Source organism: Canis lupus, chromosome 25 (assembly GCF_048164855.1).
Source record: "Canis lupus baileyi chromosome 25, mCanLup2.hap1, whole genome shotgun sequence".
Lineage (NCBI taxonomy): Eukaryota > Metazoa > Chordata > Mammalia > Carnivora > Canidae > Canis > Canis lupus.
This window is the reverse complement of record NC_132862.1, coordinates 40,146,689-40,164,015: the sequence shown is the minus strand read 5'-3', so window position 1 is coordinate 40,164,015 and position 17,327 is coordinate 40,146,689. Positions and strand designations below refer to the sequence as shown.

General features: G+C 42.3%; 1 protein-coding gene and 1 long non-coding RNA gene across 12 annotated transcripts in view; one reads left to right on the top strand and one right to left on the bottom strand.

The window, feature by feature from the left end:
- The window catches only part of LOC140617608 (uncharacterized), an 83,163-nt gene that overhangs the window by 8,742 nt on the left and 57,094 nt on the right, over positions 1–17,327 (bottom strand). For both annotated transcript variants that reach the window (XR_012017798.1, XR_012017797.1), the window contains exon 2: positions 2,709–2,809. This is a non-coding gene — a long non-coding RNA (uncharacterized lncRNA). The remainder of the gene's footprint in view (positions 1–2,708; positions 2,810–17,327) is intronic.
- KCNA5 (potassium voltage-gated channel subfamily A member 5) overlaps positions 1–17,327 on the top strand; it is a 54,538-nt gene that overhangs the window by 17,488 nt on the left and 19,723 nt on the right. The window contains exons 2-4 of one of the 10 annotated variants that reach the window (XM_072799278.1): positions 883–1,123; positions 7,040–7,120; positions 9,990–10,126. The exons of 1 other annotated variant lie outside the window; for it this stretch is intronic. In XM_072799278.1, the coding sequence (XP_072655379.1) occupies positions 883–901 (19 nt within the window). In that variant the 3' untranslated portion in view covers positions 902–1,123; positions 7,040–7,120; positions 9,990–10,126. Of the gene's footprint in view, positions 1–882; positions 1,124–2,754; positions 2,772–5,272; positions 5,410–7,023; positions 7,121–9,989; positions 10,165–12,168; positions 12,264–17,327 lie in introns of those variants that run through there. 8 more of the 10 variants (XM_072799280.1, XM_072799273.1, XM_072799276.1 and 5 more) reach the window with 8 other exon arrangements.

Genomic DNA, 17,327 nt, shown 5'->3' with positions numbered 1-17,327 from the left:
TAGATATGGTAGTGTCTTTGTTGAAAAATTATAGTTAAAGAATTTTTTTTGCTTAACTGTCAAAACTACCTCCTTGGATAAGTATAAGGTATTACACATCTATTCCTGTGTCTTACAAAGAGCAAAATCAAAACTTCTCCTTCAGCTACCTCCATCTACAAGCAAGCTGTAGTTAGCTCGTAGTTACTGAGTATTTATATTGCCCAAAGTCTGTCTGAAGTGTGGTACATGTATTATCCCATCTAATCCTCAGAACAACCGTATGGTGCAGTAGTATAAGTCTTTTACCACCATTGAGAACTATAAAATGAGATAGCAATATTTGACTAGGGCCCGTAGGAAATAAGTTTCAGAGCCAGGATTTAAAACCAGGCAGTGGGCTCTGGAGTAGTGCTGAACTAATCTTTTTTTCTATAGTTTAAGCTTATTCTTTCTTGCTGTGTCAGCAGTGAAGATTAAATCATCCATTCAACAAATATTTATCTAGTGCTTAGTCTTTTCTAGGCTAGGGCAACCTGTATGGTCTCTGACTTTATGTAGCTGGGTCTAATGAGGGAGAAAGACACTGATCAAATAATCCTACAAATCTATTTGAAATTGCTTCTGTGAAAAAGCAAAAGGCACTGAAAGAGATGAAAATGCATAATAGGATGATTTTGCTGGTTGGGTAGGTATGAAATGGAGATCTGAAACTACAAGACCCCCCCCCCCCCCCATGTGACAAGGCCCTGCAAGGTTTTTTGTTCCTACAATAGCTAAGGACTCTGTGACCTAACCTCAACTTTGGGAGCCTTGGGTCGGAAGGAGAGAAGAATAAGCAGGAGAGTGTTATGCCTCCTCCAGGCAGCTTCTCTTATTCCCTTTACTACCTGCCTTTTCCAGCCCTGAACTGAGCCTTTGAGAGCGTGAAGCAGGTGGGCCTCCTAGCAGTCAGCCGGAAAGCTTACTCCTTCCTAGTATAAGAATTCAGCATCAGAACTTCGTTGGTGGAAGAAAGTTCTTGAAAAGAGTCACCCACATCCACTCTGCTGAGAGAGGAATCAGTGTCAGGCATGCAGACCTCAGGGGAGAAGAGGATGGACCCTCCATGGGAACTGGGATCCCAGTGGCAGATCCTACAGAGGTAGATTTTCTATGTTTGCCTGGTATGCTTTCTATGGTGAAGTGAGGACAACATGGGTCCCCTGATATCACATCACCTCCAAAGATTGGTGTGAGTGTCACCACACACATCCACTGGAGAGCTCTGGAGGCTCAGGGACCACACAGGTGATATCTGAAGTGTTGTACCATCTGAGCATAGTGTGCTAATTGAAGAGAGGATGGAGAGGTATTCTCTGTCAGTAGCCTCTAAAGACCCTTGATGGTGGGGCTTTTCTGCCTAGATCCTTGAGTCCTTGTGTCCTAGCCCAACTGACATAATTGGCATCAGTGACACAGAAAATGGGCAATTAAGGAAAGGAAGCTGATCGACCCAAACCAAAACTTTACCAAAAAGGAAAACTTGGAAAGAAAGAAAAGGGAGATGGCAGTGTGAGAAGAGGAGACTAGCTCAGACTCTCTGAGGGAGTAGTTGAGCGGTGCTTGAGGGGCTTCTATGGCCTGCTATGGGCCTGCTATGCCCCCTGTCCCCACACTTCAGGGGCAAGCTACTTTGCAAGGTCCAGAGTGTGAGGTTATGAGTTGCACAGACTATCAGCCTCTCCAAGATCAGGGCCAAGACTAACAACCGAGGCAGGGCACAGGAGTTCAGGGTTGACCAGAGGGCCAGCCTCCAGTGTATCAGCCCTAGTGACTGGCATTTCCTCCAAGACCAACAGCCAATGTGACTCCATCACCCTGAGAGTACATGGTAGAGGGTTTCTGCCAGCCACACTCTCTTCTGAACAATCAGGATGCAAAAAACTAATAATAATGAAGAACTGATTGGTATAGTATTCCTCCACTTAAGGGAAACCCTATTAGAATAGATGGAAACAAAAAGAGATTTCCATTCAGTTAAGATGCTGAACGAAAGGTGGCATAGTTGAGTTAGTCCCACACATAGAGTTAGAAGATGAGAGTTCACATCCTAGTGTTGCCGCTTATTAACTAGCATCCTCATGCAGTCTCTTAAGCCATATTTCAAATCCCTTGGTTATAAAATGGACCTAATACTATCTGCCTTATAGGGTTGTAAATATTTCATAAATGACAGAATACATTTTGCAAGTAAAAGAGGTCACTTCCATTAACCTGAAAATCAATGAAGTAAAAACAGTAAGTGGGATGAGTTTATTTCCCCTATACTGTTACAAGTCTGGAACCGCTTGTCACATTGCATTCCATGTGAATGGCTTTACAGAAGCATGGTGAATGGGGTAGAGGCAATGCATTGGTGTCAAAGCAGGTGGAAGGAAGTCATATTTAAATGAAAAGGATTTTAGTACACAATTCTAGTGTATATTGCATGAAGCTATTAAAGCAGCAAAATATTAATATGAAGTATCAGTAAGAATAGGTTATATTATGCTGTAGTAACAAAATAGCCCCCAATCTCAAAGGCATAAAACACAAAGGTTTATTTTTTCCTCATGTTACTTATCCATCATTGGATAGCAGGGAGCTTTGTTTATTCCAGTAACACAAAGCCCAAGGGTAACAAATAACCCATGCTGGAGTAGAGGTGAGCTCTGAGGAGACTTGCCTCCATAGTCAAATGTTCTTACCTGGAAGTGTGATGCAGTTCTCTCACTCCCCACTCTCACTGGCCAGAACTAGTCATGTGACTGCAGCAACCCACAGCTGGCCCAGAAATAACAATTCTTCCCTGAAGGAAAAGAGCCAAAAAATGGGAATCACTGCCCCAGTCAGTAACTGAAAGCCAACGTTATCTTTTACTGTGAAGTAAGGCAGGAATCTGCTGGTGATGAGCCATGTTTAGAAAATCCACCTTCCGAAGTGATGTCAAGGTATGATCTAGTCTCTAAGTTTACTAGATGCCCAAATCGTTCACAGTGCCAGTCTCATTGCTATGCAAACTAACCTCTTACTTATATTTCTTTTTTTATTTTTATTTCTTTATATTTATTTTTTTTAAATAATAAATTTATTTTTATTGGTGTTCAATTTGCCAACCTACAGAATAACACCCAGTGCTCATCCCGTCAAGTGCCCCCCTCAGTGCCCGTCACCCATTCACCCCCATCCCCCGCCCTCCTCCCCTTCCACCACCCCTAGTTTGTTTCCCAGAGTTAGGAGTCTTTATGTTCTGTCTCCCTTACTTATATTTCTAAGTTGTATTTATTGAACCGTAGAATGGCAGGAGTGGATGAGAACTTGGGAAACAGAACCAGATGTTTCCATTTTGTACCATCTCTGATGTTATTTTTTACTGACATGACTGTCTCATTTAACAGAATTCATATACATTACTCCTTTTATCAAATAAAGGAGTGTCTGCTCAGAGAGACCAAGATACCCAGGCTTTTAGTGTCACTTCTAATGGAGTGGCTTATTTCCTAAACTATTCATAAATTCATTTGCTAGGACTCTGGTTAGCTTGTGGAGCTTACATGAGAGAGCTGTGTGTTGTGGTTGTTAGGTAAAGAGCAGCCCTCTGTCTTCTGGTTACGTGTTTCAACACTGTGACTTGGTGAGCTATGATAGTATAAACAACTATTTATCTCATACTAAACAGTGAATTCAGTGAGAGCAGGGACCACTTTCACTCAGCCCATACTATATTTCCAGCTTCCAGGCCCTCAGTAAAATTTCTGACAGGAATGATTGTCTACTCGGGCCACGTACTGTGCTAGGTGCATAAATGGTTTATCGCAGCAACCTTGAAGAGTAAATATTATTAGTCCTACTTTATAGATGAACAAACTGAGGTTAAAGAGGAGAGACCTGGGCCCATCTGGCTCCAATGGAGACACTCCTTCCATTAGTGGTTTGTCTTCTTTCTCAATGTTTTGACCTCCAAAAATTCATGAGTTTCTTAGGCTCAGTTTCATGGGATGAATACCTTTACTTTCCTTCTGTTACCCTGAAAGGGTGCTGTGCACACAAGTGGATCATAAATCATTCCTGAAAATATTCTTAGATTTGGGCATAATCAAATTAAAATTAAGGTCTCGGAGAACATCACTCAAAGAGTCACCTAGGAGTTTGATATTCAGAGTCACACAGATCTAGCTTTGACACCTTTCCCTGCCACTTCTGAGGTGTGTTAGCCTGGGCAAGCTAATTTAACCTCTGTCAGCTTCCATTTCCTGATCTGTAAAATGGTGATAAAAATTCCTAACTGATGAGTTTGTTGTGAGAATCCATGAGATATAAGCAAGATGCTTAGTAATAGTAGAGTTCCTGCCATTCTGTAGATGGTAGCAGCAGTAATAGGAAGAGGAGGAATTATAATAGCTGTGGCATTGACAGAGGGGTTTTTTTTGTATATATTTTTATTGTAGTTCGATATGCCAACATATAGCATATCCCCCAGTGCTCATCCCATCAAGTGCCCCCCTCAGTGCCCGTCACCCAGTCACCCCAACCCCTTGCCCACCTCCCCTTCCACTACCCCTTGTTTATTTCCCAGAGTTAGGAGTCTCTGGGTGTTTTGTCACCCTCTCTGATATTTCCCACTTATTTTTTTCTCCTTTCCCCTTTATTCCCTTTCACTATTTTTTATATTCCTCAAATGAATGAGACCATATAATGTCTGTCCTTCTCCGATTGACTTATTTCACTCAGCATAATACCCTCCAGTTCCATCCACATTGAAGCAAATGGTGGGTATTTGTCATTTCTAATGGCTGAGTAATATTCCATTGTATACATAGACCACATCTTCTTTATCCATTCATCTTTCGATTGACACCGAGGCTCCTTCCACAGTTTGGCTATTGTGGACATTGCTACTATAAACATTGGGGTGCAGGTGTCCTGCTGTTTCACTGCTGGGAATTTACCCAAAGATACAGATGCAGTGACAGAGGTTTTTAATATAAAGGAAATCACTAGTGGATTATACAAAATTCACCTTTATATGCTTCTTCAAGCTGTTCCATGGTTTTCTGCTTGTGTTTTGACAAGTACCTGTTTGAGTAATGGCTGAGAGGGTGGAGTCTTTCAAATGTGCGGTTCATGATTTGCTTCCAATGGGGTTCAGGACACTACCCCAAAAGGTGGCACCTTGGCATATTGAATGTCTTAAATAGAAAGAGCCTGAGAAAAGGCAGAGGCAGGAGGTTCACTCTGGCCTCCCCCACCCCACCCTTCTTCCCCAAAACAGGTCATAAATCGCCTATGTGAAAGGTGCCCTCCCTGTGCCAGGAAGATGGAAGACATTCCTATCATGGAGATGGAATTTGGGGCCAAGAAATCCATATAAACAAACTTCATTAAACTAAACCTTGTCTTTTCTGTTACTTCTTCATGTTTACTACCCAAGCCCAAACCCTTCTGTCTTGCAATTATTCACAAATCTATTGTTTCTTTGTCTAAAAGCTTCCTACTCCAGTCATTTCTTCAGGTCTTCATTCTCTTGTGAGGGTACCCAGGTACATGTAAAAATTCAATGAAATTTATATGCTTTTCTTCTGTTAATCTGTCTTTGTCAGTTAATTTTCAGACCCAGCCAGGGACCTAACAGGGTCAAGGAAAACTTTCCTCCCCTACACTTCCCTGGAATTTTGGCCAACGAATCACCCTTTGAAGCTAGATTTTAGGTACTCAAACCCAAAGGTCATGGGTGAGAAAATGGGCACAGTACACTGAAAATCCTCTCATAAAACCCCAGTTAAAAAGAGATGCCATGGTGGTTAACAAAGCAAATGCCAACAAGATCTTTTTAATGCATTGTCTGTATATGTGTGTGAGTCTTAGATTGGTCAAATTCTATTTCTTGCCTTAGTTTCTTTGTTTATAAAATGTGGAGATATGGCCTTCTTCAATAACCAGGGATTGTAGGAAGATAAAAAAATATATATTTAAGAATTGAAATCTTTAGGATCTTTCAAAGGAAAGAATCATGGAAATTTGATGAAACCTCATTGCTGTTATGGAAATCCTATGACTTTAAATATAGAGGGGAAAAGTCTAGGCTCAGATCCCATCTCTGTCACTTGAATATACATTGCTCAATCTCTCTGAGCTACATATTGCTGATGTGCTGTACCTAACTTAGGGAAATGTGGTGTGGACAAAATCAAGGCATCTCCATGAAAGTCTCTATAAACTCTCAAGTATTTTTCTAATCTTTGTTATTGCCTTTGTAATTATAGCTTTGAATCTATGTGCCTCTGGGGGAGGAGCTCTAAAAAGAAAGAGATTCAGATGGAAAAGTGTGGAGTGACAGTTCCCAAGAAGGGGCTGTTTTGGTGGTTGGTCTTGGGCCCCTCCAGCTGATTGTGGCAAGGGTGAGGAGACAAGGCAGAGGCTGTATCTTCTGAGCACTGACCTGCAGTGTGATTTTTCTGGCCAGCCTTCTCCTGCCCTGCAGTCTTGTCTCAGAAGCATAGGTACTGCAGTGTCCAGGGTGAGTCCTATAGGAGGCAGAAAGACTGATGGCAAGAGGCCAGGGGCTGAAGTTGAAACCCAGATAACAGAGCCAATGGGATGAGAGATCTGATCCCCCTAATCCAGATCCTTAGAGCAGCTGGAACAAAGGATTTGTGTTTTTGTAGTGCATTTATACAATGCACAGTTATTCTTTTAATACAGTGTTAATAATAGATTGTAATGATAATGTTGCTGTTTGACAAATGACCTCTTTTTAATCTATCAGATAAACACGTTTAAAAATTGCAAGCCTTGGGGTGCCTGCATAGCTCAGTTGGTTAAGGGACTGACTCTTGATTTCAGCTCAGGTCATAATCACAGATTGAGCCCTGTGTCACTGGGAGTCTGCTTGGGATTCTCCCTCTCGCTCTGCCCCACCCCCCATGTTCTCTCTCTCTCTCTCTCTCTGAAATATATAAATCTTAAAAACATTTCTTTTCTCTCTTTCTTTTCTTTTCTCTGTTTCATCCAACATTTATCGAGCTTCTGCTCTGCGTAGTGGACTGTAACAGGTGCTGGGAACACAAAGGAAGAACCCCACCTCTACCACCTAGGAATTGTAATGTGGATAAACTAAGTGGTGAGTGGACAAGAAAAGAGTGAACACTTCTTGAATATTCTATCTTTCTGTCATGTTCTTTCCATTTTCACATATATTTATGTTACTTAACTTCCATAAGGAAGCTAACAATCACAATACATATACATTATTTTATTTAATCCTCAAAATAACCCCATAAGATGAATACTATTATGTCCAGGCCTGACATCAGGAGGCTGAAGCTGAGAGAGTTCAGGACTGGCAGTTAGTGGTGAAGCAGACATTCAGACCTCGTTTCCCTAAATATGGAGCTCACCATGCAATCCTGCCTCTTGTGAGTTAGCTGAAGGACCTCTGGCTCTAAGTGATGGAGCTGCAATTCTACCAAAGAGGCACAAAGCTCTTTCACCCTGAGTAGAGGACACCTCTCAGATATGAGTACAAGAATGAAGCCAGAGGAAGTTGGAGACAAGAGCTGGGAGTGGATTGGGCAGGACCTTGTGAGCCAGGGGAAGGAGTCCGACTCTAGTAAAAAGAAGAACTGTGGACTAGAAGCAGGGAGAGTTTGGTTTCTGTTTTGGCACACACCATCTTTTTTCTGGAAAGGTCAAGATGCAGACTCTTTATGCCTCAATTATTCTGGCTGTGAACTGGGAAATTGGGGACAGGAAGGGCACATGGTACTTAGTGTTCCATCTTTTCCAACTTTGCCTAGCAGCAGGAAACCTGACTTGAAGTCAGACCACCAGGGCACTAGCTAGTGGCTCCCTCATTTACCAAATGACTGTCAACAAGTCAGCTTTCTGCAGCTCTCTTTTCTCAGCAAGGGTAATCCCACATTCCCCATGGGTTCTTGTGAATATGAAATGAAACAATACAGGATAAACAAAATGGCTGAAAATTAGATGGGTAAACATGAGTATAATTATGATGTTTATTTATGTGTGATAAACCAAACATGCCACCATGTCTACAGGGTACTGTGATGGTAAATTTTGTGTATCAACTTGACAAGGCTAAGAGTTGGCCATATAGCTCATAAAACATGATTTCTGGGTGTGCCTGTGAAGGTGTCTCTGGAAGAGATGAGCATTTCAATCAGTAGACTGAGTAGAGATCACCCTTACCAGTGTGAGTGGCATCATCATTGAAGGCCCCAAGAGAACACAGAGGCGTTCTGCTTGAATGAAGACATCAATCTTCACCTGCCCTAGGACGTTCTTGCTCCATTCTTTTGGCTTTTGGACTCAGACTGGTACTTACACCATTAACCTTTACCTGTCATCCTCTGATTCTTAGGACTCAGACTGATTAATACCACTGGCTTTCCTGCTCCACCAGTTTACAGATGGCAGATCATAGGACTTTTTGGGCTCTGTTACTGCGTGAGCCAATTCCTTTAACAAATCTCATGTTTATATCTATAAGTATCCTATTGGTTCTGTTTCGCTGGAGAATCCTGTATAACACAGACACTATTCCCCTTTTATAGGGCTCTCCCTGGCAACCTGTCAGCTTGGTATCACCAGGGCTACAGAGTCAGAATGTCTTGCATTTAAAAATAATTCTCCCTCTTCTAACTAGGCTAACTACATTAAAGAACAGAATCTCAGTCCCTTTTATTTAAACAGGAGTGATAATACTGGCCTAATATGTTTGTTAGGAGACTTTAATTAAATGTATATAAAGCAGTTACTGCAATGCCTGACACATAGTAAGTTCTTGATCCACACTGTTTCATATTCCATGTAAGGAGTTTAGGGGGCAGATACTCTCCCTCTTGGAAAGTGAAGGTTATCAGGGGACAAATATCAGCCTGCCTGTGCTTGCCAAGTCCCTCCTAATACTATTGTGCTGGGCAAGGGCTTAGAAATCTTCAAATCCAAGCCTTTCATTTTAAGGTCAAGGAAATTAAACTGCAGAGAGATAAACTTCAGTAATAGCTGGGGTCTCTCTGGGGCCAGAACCAAGTTGCCTACTGGTCTCCTCTGGACTCAGCTCCCTGGAATCTTTGCTCATCCCATCATTCCTAACACAACAGGAGCTTTGCAAACAGGCCTGATCTGAGTTGCTCTGGGCTGCTCACTGGAGCAGAGAAAGAAAATTGCTGGAGAAGCTGTGTGGCATTGACCCAAGGAAGCATCAGAAGTAGGGCCTTGAGAGGTTCTGGCAGCAGTGACCTACTTACAAAAGGAAAAATAAGGAGCAGCCATCATGCATTTTACTATTGGAGGGCCTGGATCCACTGTGACCTGCTTCCCAGAATACCAGTTTGCTGAGGTTGAGCCTGAAGAAGAGAGACTAAGTTCTCAGTGTAGTTCATGGTATCTCTGGGCTCTCCATGCTTCACATTATCATCCAGAGTAGAGGCTGCGATGGGGATGGATGGGTGGGACTCAGCATCCACTTCTTCTTCCTTTCCATAGGAAAGGAGTCCCAACCCATCCATCCCCACTGCAGCCCCTACTCTGTATGGAATTTCACAGTTTACACATTGCTTGTGTGTTTTGCCATTTTATCCTCCACAACAGCACTAAGCTAGGTATTTTTTTGTTTTCAACAATTATTTATTGAGTATTTACTATGTGACTGGAAGTAAGTATTGGGATCAAGAAATCATTGCTAGTCAAGTGTATCTTGAATTATTCCATTTTATGGATGAGGAAACAAAGGTTCTGTGACTGATAATAAGTGTTAATAATAAATGTTCAATAAACAGGTTTAGGACTCAAAATTTTTCCATCATGCCACACAATTGGGTATCCCTTAGTGTCATCACACTTTGATATACCCCACTTTGCTCCACCCTCATCCGCTTGGAATGATCTATAGAAATGCATGCCTAAGACCTCTGCATCCATAGTGATCAGCTTATATGAATTCAGAGTCTGAATCTTCTGTTTTACAGTCTCATCTTAAAAATGGAATTGAAGGGATATCTGGTTTTCCCTCTGCTTCTAAGGATTGGGTGCAACTAGATTCCCAATTCAAGAAATGTGCTTATTATAACTGGAAGGATATAAGCTGGATATCAATAAACAGCCATGTATTGAGGATCTTCTAAATGCAGAGAAATGTGCCAGGTGAGTGGAGAGGGCATGAGAATACATAATGACTTATCAGATGTGTAAAGACTAGGGAGCTCAAACTAAAGGATACCAAGACTGGAGGCTGTGACACAGTAAGACAAGAGCTGGTCCCGAGGGATCTATGCCCACGGAAGAGAGAGCATCCAGGCAGAGACATAGCCTTGGGGAAGACACAGAGGTGGGATACATTACGGTATAAGGGAATAGCTGACGTGAGAAAGGCTTGAACACATGAATATCCTGATAGCAAAGCACAGAACCTGAGGCAATAGCCCTGGATTCTCATGCCCTAAGTAGGGGCAGATTTTAATGACAGCAAGTTTTGGTAGATCTAGATCTTGGAACTCTAGAGCCCAGCCCTTTGGCCATTTTGACTCTCCCCATTCCTTGGCATGAAGCCAGGAAAAGGAGACAAGCTACAAGATTTCCACCAGATGGCAGTATTTCCTAGTGTGACTGCCTTAGGGGAGCAGCATGGAGGGAATTTTGACTACAGAGTGCCTGATACTATGACTTACAGTCCTAGGCAGCTGTCCCCAGAGCCAGAATTCTGGTTCATACCATGCCACTATCTGCCCCCTCCCAAAAGAATATTTTCAACGATTTCATTCCAAGAATGGGAAATGTGAAGTTGTCAGAGGAACTCTCTTTAACTCATAGGGAAGAATAAGCACACCCTCCTCCTCCACCTCCTTCTTCTATGAGGTGGGATGAAGGCAGATAAGGATAGGGACAAATGGGGCTACAGATGATCCAAGGACAAGATGCTCATTATGCTACAAACTTGAACAAGGAGTAGAAGAAGGTGCAGAAGGCAGAAAATGGGCAGGGGGACTTGGGACTCCTTTTGTGCTTTCATTATACAATCTGCAAGTACTTGAGAGCTTTTGGATCAGCTTCATAACTTCAAAGCAGCCTAAATGCAAATGATACCATGTTCTATTTCCTGAAGTCAAGAGAATGGCTACCTTAGGAATAAAGATAAAATTACTTTCGGTTTAGAGAAATATTTTAAGACAACAATAGGTAGCATTCAGACTTAATTTAGCCAAAAACACCCAAAAGGACACATCACACTGAAAGTGCAAGCTTTGGTTAGGAACATGGGGCTTGCTAGGACTTTAGACAGCATTAACAGTTGGGACAAAAGATGATCAGAGTGCATGACAAGCAAAGGGGTCCAGAGATGCTGAGGGAAGGAAGTGACTTGGTTTAGATTTAGGTCAACCTCTAATGATTTGGTAGCCCAAGGCATTCCACACCAGGCAACTTAGATTCTTCTTGCTTCTGAGATCCTTCGTCCCAGTTATCTCTCCAAGCACACTTGGGTTGCTCATTGTCACATGATTTCTTTATAACCACTCTGCTGCTTGTGAAAAATGCAGCCAAATGTGGTATTATTCTCTAAGCTTGGTGGCATTCTCTTTCAAATGTGCCTTCTTCCTCACCCTCTTGAACGGTTGTTGGAAGTGCTCTTTTACAAGCTAAAGAGAAATGCATGTCAAATTCCTTAGCTGATTCTTCTGACATCATTGCTATCAGTGTTTGTATCTTGCATAATATATGTGAGACAGACAGTTGGCACAGTGGAAATCCCACGGATTCATAATCAAAAGATGAGAATTGTATCCCTAGCTTTCAGAGAGCTGATTCTTTAACATCTCTGTGAAGTTTCTATATTAAAAACAAAAAGTGGTAGTAACTGTATGGCTTAAATCCCAGAGTTTTTGTAAACCTAATGAGTTCATGTTGATGAAAGCGCAGGTAAACTATAATTATTACTGAGATTTCAAGGATCTCTCAAATCTCCTCTAGTTTTGTGGGGTTATCCTTTGGGAAAGCAGATGATACTTCCCCCAACACTGAAGCAAGTTTTACCCATGATCTTGCTACACGCTGAGCTCAGAGGGATCAGAGATATTGTTTACAGTATGTTGTGGGACCACTTCCCCTCATCTCGGTCATGTGGTCAACCATGTGGTCTGGGCTCTTCTTTAGCCTACAAATCTCAGACTGGGTCCTGCCTCTCTGTGTCCTGTCACTGCTGCCTTCCTCACATGGAGCACACTCAGCCTTTGTCCACATTATATATGGTGAGTAGAGGGTCTTTACACCTGGCTTCTACATCTTGGCCTGGTTATTTTTTCATTTCTCTTCTCTGTTCATAACAGTAGCTGACATGGCTTCCCAGAAAGTGCTAATGAAAATCCTGTGCTCTTAACTATGTTGTAAGCCATAGTCACACCCTCTGAGGGCCCCTCAGTAAATACTAAAGACCATTTTGCTTAGGGTTTCAATGAATAAATTTGTTGCAAGGAGTGAATGGATTTAAACTCTATGGGTTAAGTTGGGCTCTACCCAGGTTAAGCCCATTTTCTCCACGAAGCTCCTCAGATCTCTTAAATCATGTTCCTCCAGACTCCCTGTGTATCTATCTATCTACCCTTAGCTCTACATGACTCTCAGAATCTATTTTATACCAGGGAGGCATGTATACAAATTGCAGGGGCTTCTGGGTAGAGGCAGAGAGAAGCTTGATTTGTATTAACATTTATAGATCTGCCACCTTCACTCCACACATATGCCAAGCTTTGTGCTTTGTGTTCAACAAACATAAGAAAAAGCAAGCATTCAATAAGTATAAATTAAGACATTACAGCAAAGCAGTGAGGATCCGCCTTAGGACATTCAGAGATTTACAAGGATGGATGGGATATAGAAATAGGAAACCCAAACGTTAAGTCACCTAAACAAGAAAACTTTGGGTCCCATGCAAGCCCACTATGCTGTAAGTTTGCAGGTAAGTTACAAACTCAGATGTTTGCTTGTATTTGTATTTGTCCATTCTGAAAGGTTACTGGAATGAACAGGGCAGTCAGTCTCACTATGTCTGGTCCTTATTTTTCAGAAAAATGAAAAGACAGAATGAAAATTCCTAGTTACATGAAGTGAGAGCCATGTCCTGGCAGTGCCCTTGTTCTGCTGGTCTAGGTGATCCTTCCTTTCTCAAGTTTATAGAAAGCAAACAAGAGGACCCCTGAAAGTTCAGTCTTAAAATCTAATTTTTTGAGAATTAATTAATTTATTTATTTATTGCACTAGTCGGGGGGAGGGAGAGGGAGAAGGAGAATCCCAGGCATAGCCTGCAATGAGTGTGGAGCCTGACACAAGATGGAGCTTAAATTTCACATCCCTGAGATTATGACCTGAGCCCAAATCAAAAGTGAGATGTTTAACCAACTGAGCCACCTAGGCACTGCAGGCCTAGAATTTTCTAATTACCCTATAAGACATCCACACTGCTATGATGGCTGCAAGGTGGACACTCTTTTGACATGTTTCTTTGGGTGAACAGTATGGACTCCATGGCAACAGCAACAGTTGGGTATGGGCGAACTCCAGTGGAACTCTGGAACCCATGAGTCTGTAAGTACCTGATTCAAATTCCTGATCCAAGCCCTAGAAGAATTATTCTAGAGTAATAGGGAAAATCACCCAGACCTCAGCCACCAGTCCAGGTCCATGGGAGTGGCACACTGTCAAGAGCAGTTAAGGTAAATTAAATAGATCAATATGGATCAGTGTTGGTACATCTTGAAGTTGGTACATAACGTTGAATGAAAAATACAACCTACAAAAGGATACATGCAGTAGGACATCATCCACGCAAACTTTTTAAATAAGCATGCCCGTTTGTAGAAAAATAGAATCTATGCATGGGAAGGATGCATATTGCATCAGAAGAATGATTTCTTAGAAGGGAAGGAAGAGAGTAAAGCCTCTTGCTTTACCTATAAGTTTATTTGTAATTTATTTCTGAACAAAAGTATCCATAACAAATGTATCCAGGTACATAAAATCTGTTGCATGATAGCAGTAGGTACATGGATTACTTTTTGAATACTTGAAGATTCCATAATAAATCAAAACTTTTTTTAAAAAAAGGCTAGAGTAAGGGGATAAAGATTAGAAGAATTCTGGCCATAAAGAGGTAGTTCATGTCCATCACCACCACTCATGGTTCTCTGTTCTGACTGCATATCAGAGCCACAAATGATACTCAGGCCCTCATTCAGATTTATAAATAAAGTTAGAATCGTAGAAGGTGAAGCCCAGGTAAATCTTTTTCTGAAAGTTCCATGATGATTCTGACCCCACCTGGGTCAGATGAGATGTCATAAAACAGTTGTTATCAATCTACCCAGCTGTAAAGTCTATACTGAAGAGTCTCTCAACAAGGTCCTGATCTAATAAATGTCAGCCTTTTACCAAAAGGGACTTTACTCTCATTTCAGCAGCCACTTCTGGATTAAGCTTCTGCCAGTTAAAAATGGTCCCCCTGTTTTAGAGACCCTAGTAGTCTTCTGTTCTGGCCAAAGGGGGTCAAAATAGCTGAAGTTGCAGGGCTGTATAAAAAGTCATCTCACCACTTCTTTGCCTTTGTCATGATAACTTCCAACTACTCTGGGCAGGAGGTCATGAAAGCTACTCTGCAGTCAGCCGTATTAGGGATCTGTTTCTGTGGATCTGCAAGGGTCCCCAAGCCCTGCCTGGTGGGTTCTTGTTTTGCCTCATTTTGGCTTTCAAATTACTCTTCTGAACTTGTTTCCTTTTATTGGGTCTGAGAGAAGGTACAGGGAAGCCCCTGTGTGAATCTACACTAGTCGATATAAGACATGTCGTGCTCTGATAAGATAGTCTTGAATTATAGCCCTGGCCCTGGGGCTGACTGCTGTGTCCTGTGAACCAGAATGCCCCTCTTTGGGCTAGGAAAGCCACTTCGTTCGAGCCTCCCTATGTATGAACCAGCACCGTAGGAGACCTGAATAGCAAGGCAGCATTTGCCTCTATCTTACTGTCTAATGATCAATATGGCTTTTACGTTTTCAGATCCATCATAGAGGGTATATAACACAATGCTATATGCATGTTGCACATGCCCAATAAATATTTTTTGGTGAAAGGAATTGGTGAATGAATGAAGTGTTCAGAGAAGTGTATGTACAACCTGAGTGTAAGAGATGATTATAATTAGAAAACCATGGCTGGGGCTGGGAACCCAACTGAGGCTCTGGTTCCTGGTGCCCTCTCTATCAGACATGGCTGTCCAGGCTCCCAGACAGCCTGGACCTAAGCCAAGACTCAGAACACTGGCTTTAAGCGAAGCCCCAGGGGAAAAGTCATCCATCATAGAAGGTAATGATGCGAGGAAGGATTTGTCTCCCCTCCTCCTCCCTCAATCTTCCTTAGACTGGTGGCTGTTGGGAAAGAATCTGACTTTCCCAAGAGAAGAAAGGCCAATTTTAGAACAGCTTTCTTTCTTTCTTTTTTTCTAAGCTAGCTGGTGCCAGGACAGGACATTCTGCACTGGACTCATGCTAAGGTATTCCTGAGCCTTCTCGAACTGTGGCCACTTCCTTTCTCCTCAACCATTCCTGCTATACCCCTGGCCTCAGTTCCCCATCTCCCCTTCTACACCTTCCCCCAGGATCACCCATTCTGAAGGGCAGCAGTGTTATTGAGGCCACTCCACAAAAAACCTCAGCTTCTAGAACTGATGCAAGGCACTTAGTGCTGGAGTCACTAACTTGCTCACCATCATTACAAGTGACTGAGGGTGGGTTGGACAGCTTCTCTGAAAGGAAAAGCATCTTTAGGAAGAATTGTACTGACTCCTTCCTCTCTTCAATATCTGTCTGTGGTAGGTATAGGTGACAAGAAGTAGAATAATAGAAAAATAACTGTTTGCGCCTTGCCACTCAAAATGTGGTCCCTAGACCAGCAGCATCGGTGTTATCCAGAGACTTATTAAACTTGTAAAGACTCATTAAACTTGTAAAAACTTGTAAAATCCCACTCCAGACCCACTGAATTAGAATCTAACTTTTAACAAGATACTCATGTGACTTTTATGCCCATGAAAGTTTGAGAAGTACTGTGTTACCCCACTGGTTTTCAAAGTGTGGTTCATGGGCCAGCAGAATCAATTTCACTTTGGAAGTTTGTTAGAAATACTTTCTCAGGCCCTTCCCCAGACCTGGTGCATTAGAAACTCCAGGGGTTTCAATAAGTCTTCCAGAAGACCAAATGTGCACTAAAGTTTGAGAACCCCAAATTTAGAGAAAGCTTCTACCTTAAAGATCATGTAATAAGCAAGGAGAATGGCACTGCATGGATCCAGGCAAATGCAGCCTGAACAACACCAGGTGTTCCACTTTGGGTCCCAGCAAAACATTGCATCTCAGGGACCCTCTCTTGCCTTCTTTTAGCAGAGAATCAGCATTTGCAATTCAAGAGACACACATTTAGATATCCCAGGAGCTGAAAAGATGGGGAGGCAGAGTCAGGCAATTCAGTGAGGAGGTGATTAATGGAACTATGGCCTCTGCCTCTTTTAAGGCCCTCTTTAAGGCCCCAGTCCCAGAATCTTTCCAATGCACTGGGTTTTTTGTGTTGAGGCCTTGTGGGTCTAAGGCTATGGAAGTGATCCTGCAATTCCCTGGTTATTTCTATGAATATGAAAATGGGTACTTTGGCTAGCTGCTGCCCCACCACCTCAGCAGCCTCACACACAGCCAAGAGCTACTCCCTAGGATTCAGCATTCACATCTGTAAGACTAGGGATGGTGCTGGGTGAGAGGGTGCACCATGGTCCCTTCTAGCTTTCTGACTTTTTTCTCCTAAAGTGTCTGGGGGCAGCCTTACTCAGGAGAAATCACATATGGATGAGGTAGCTTTCATAGTGTTTGTTTGGATATCTATTTTGCATATCTCTTAAATTTTTATGTGAACTATTTAACAAGTTTCAGCAAAGCTGATTCTCACTTAAACTATTTCTCGAGGTGCTTTGAAGTATTTTGATTTCTTTATCAGAATTGTTTAAGTGGAAATCCTAGACCACTTGGCTGAAGGGTCCCTAGGCCACTAGGCTAAAGGTTTGATCAGCATAGACTTTGCTTCTACAAGAGGCCATAGGGTGGGAACCATGGCCCAGAACCAATTTCTATATTGATATTCTTCTCCATCATGTGTGTAGTGTATTTTTGGACACCAAATTCATGCTCAACACGGCCTTGAGATTTTTGGTTTCTCATGGGAGCCTTTTTCAGCTCACAGCTCTGAGTAGAGACGAGCTTCCTTGCCAGCACCCTGGGCTG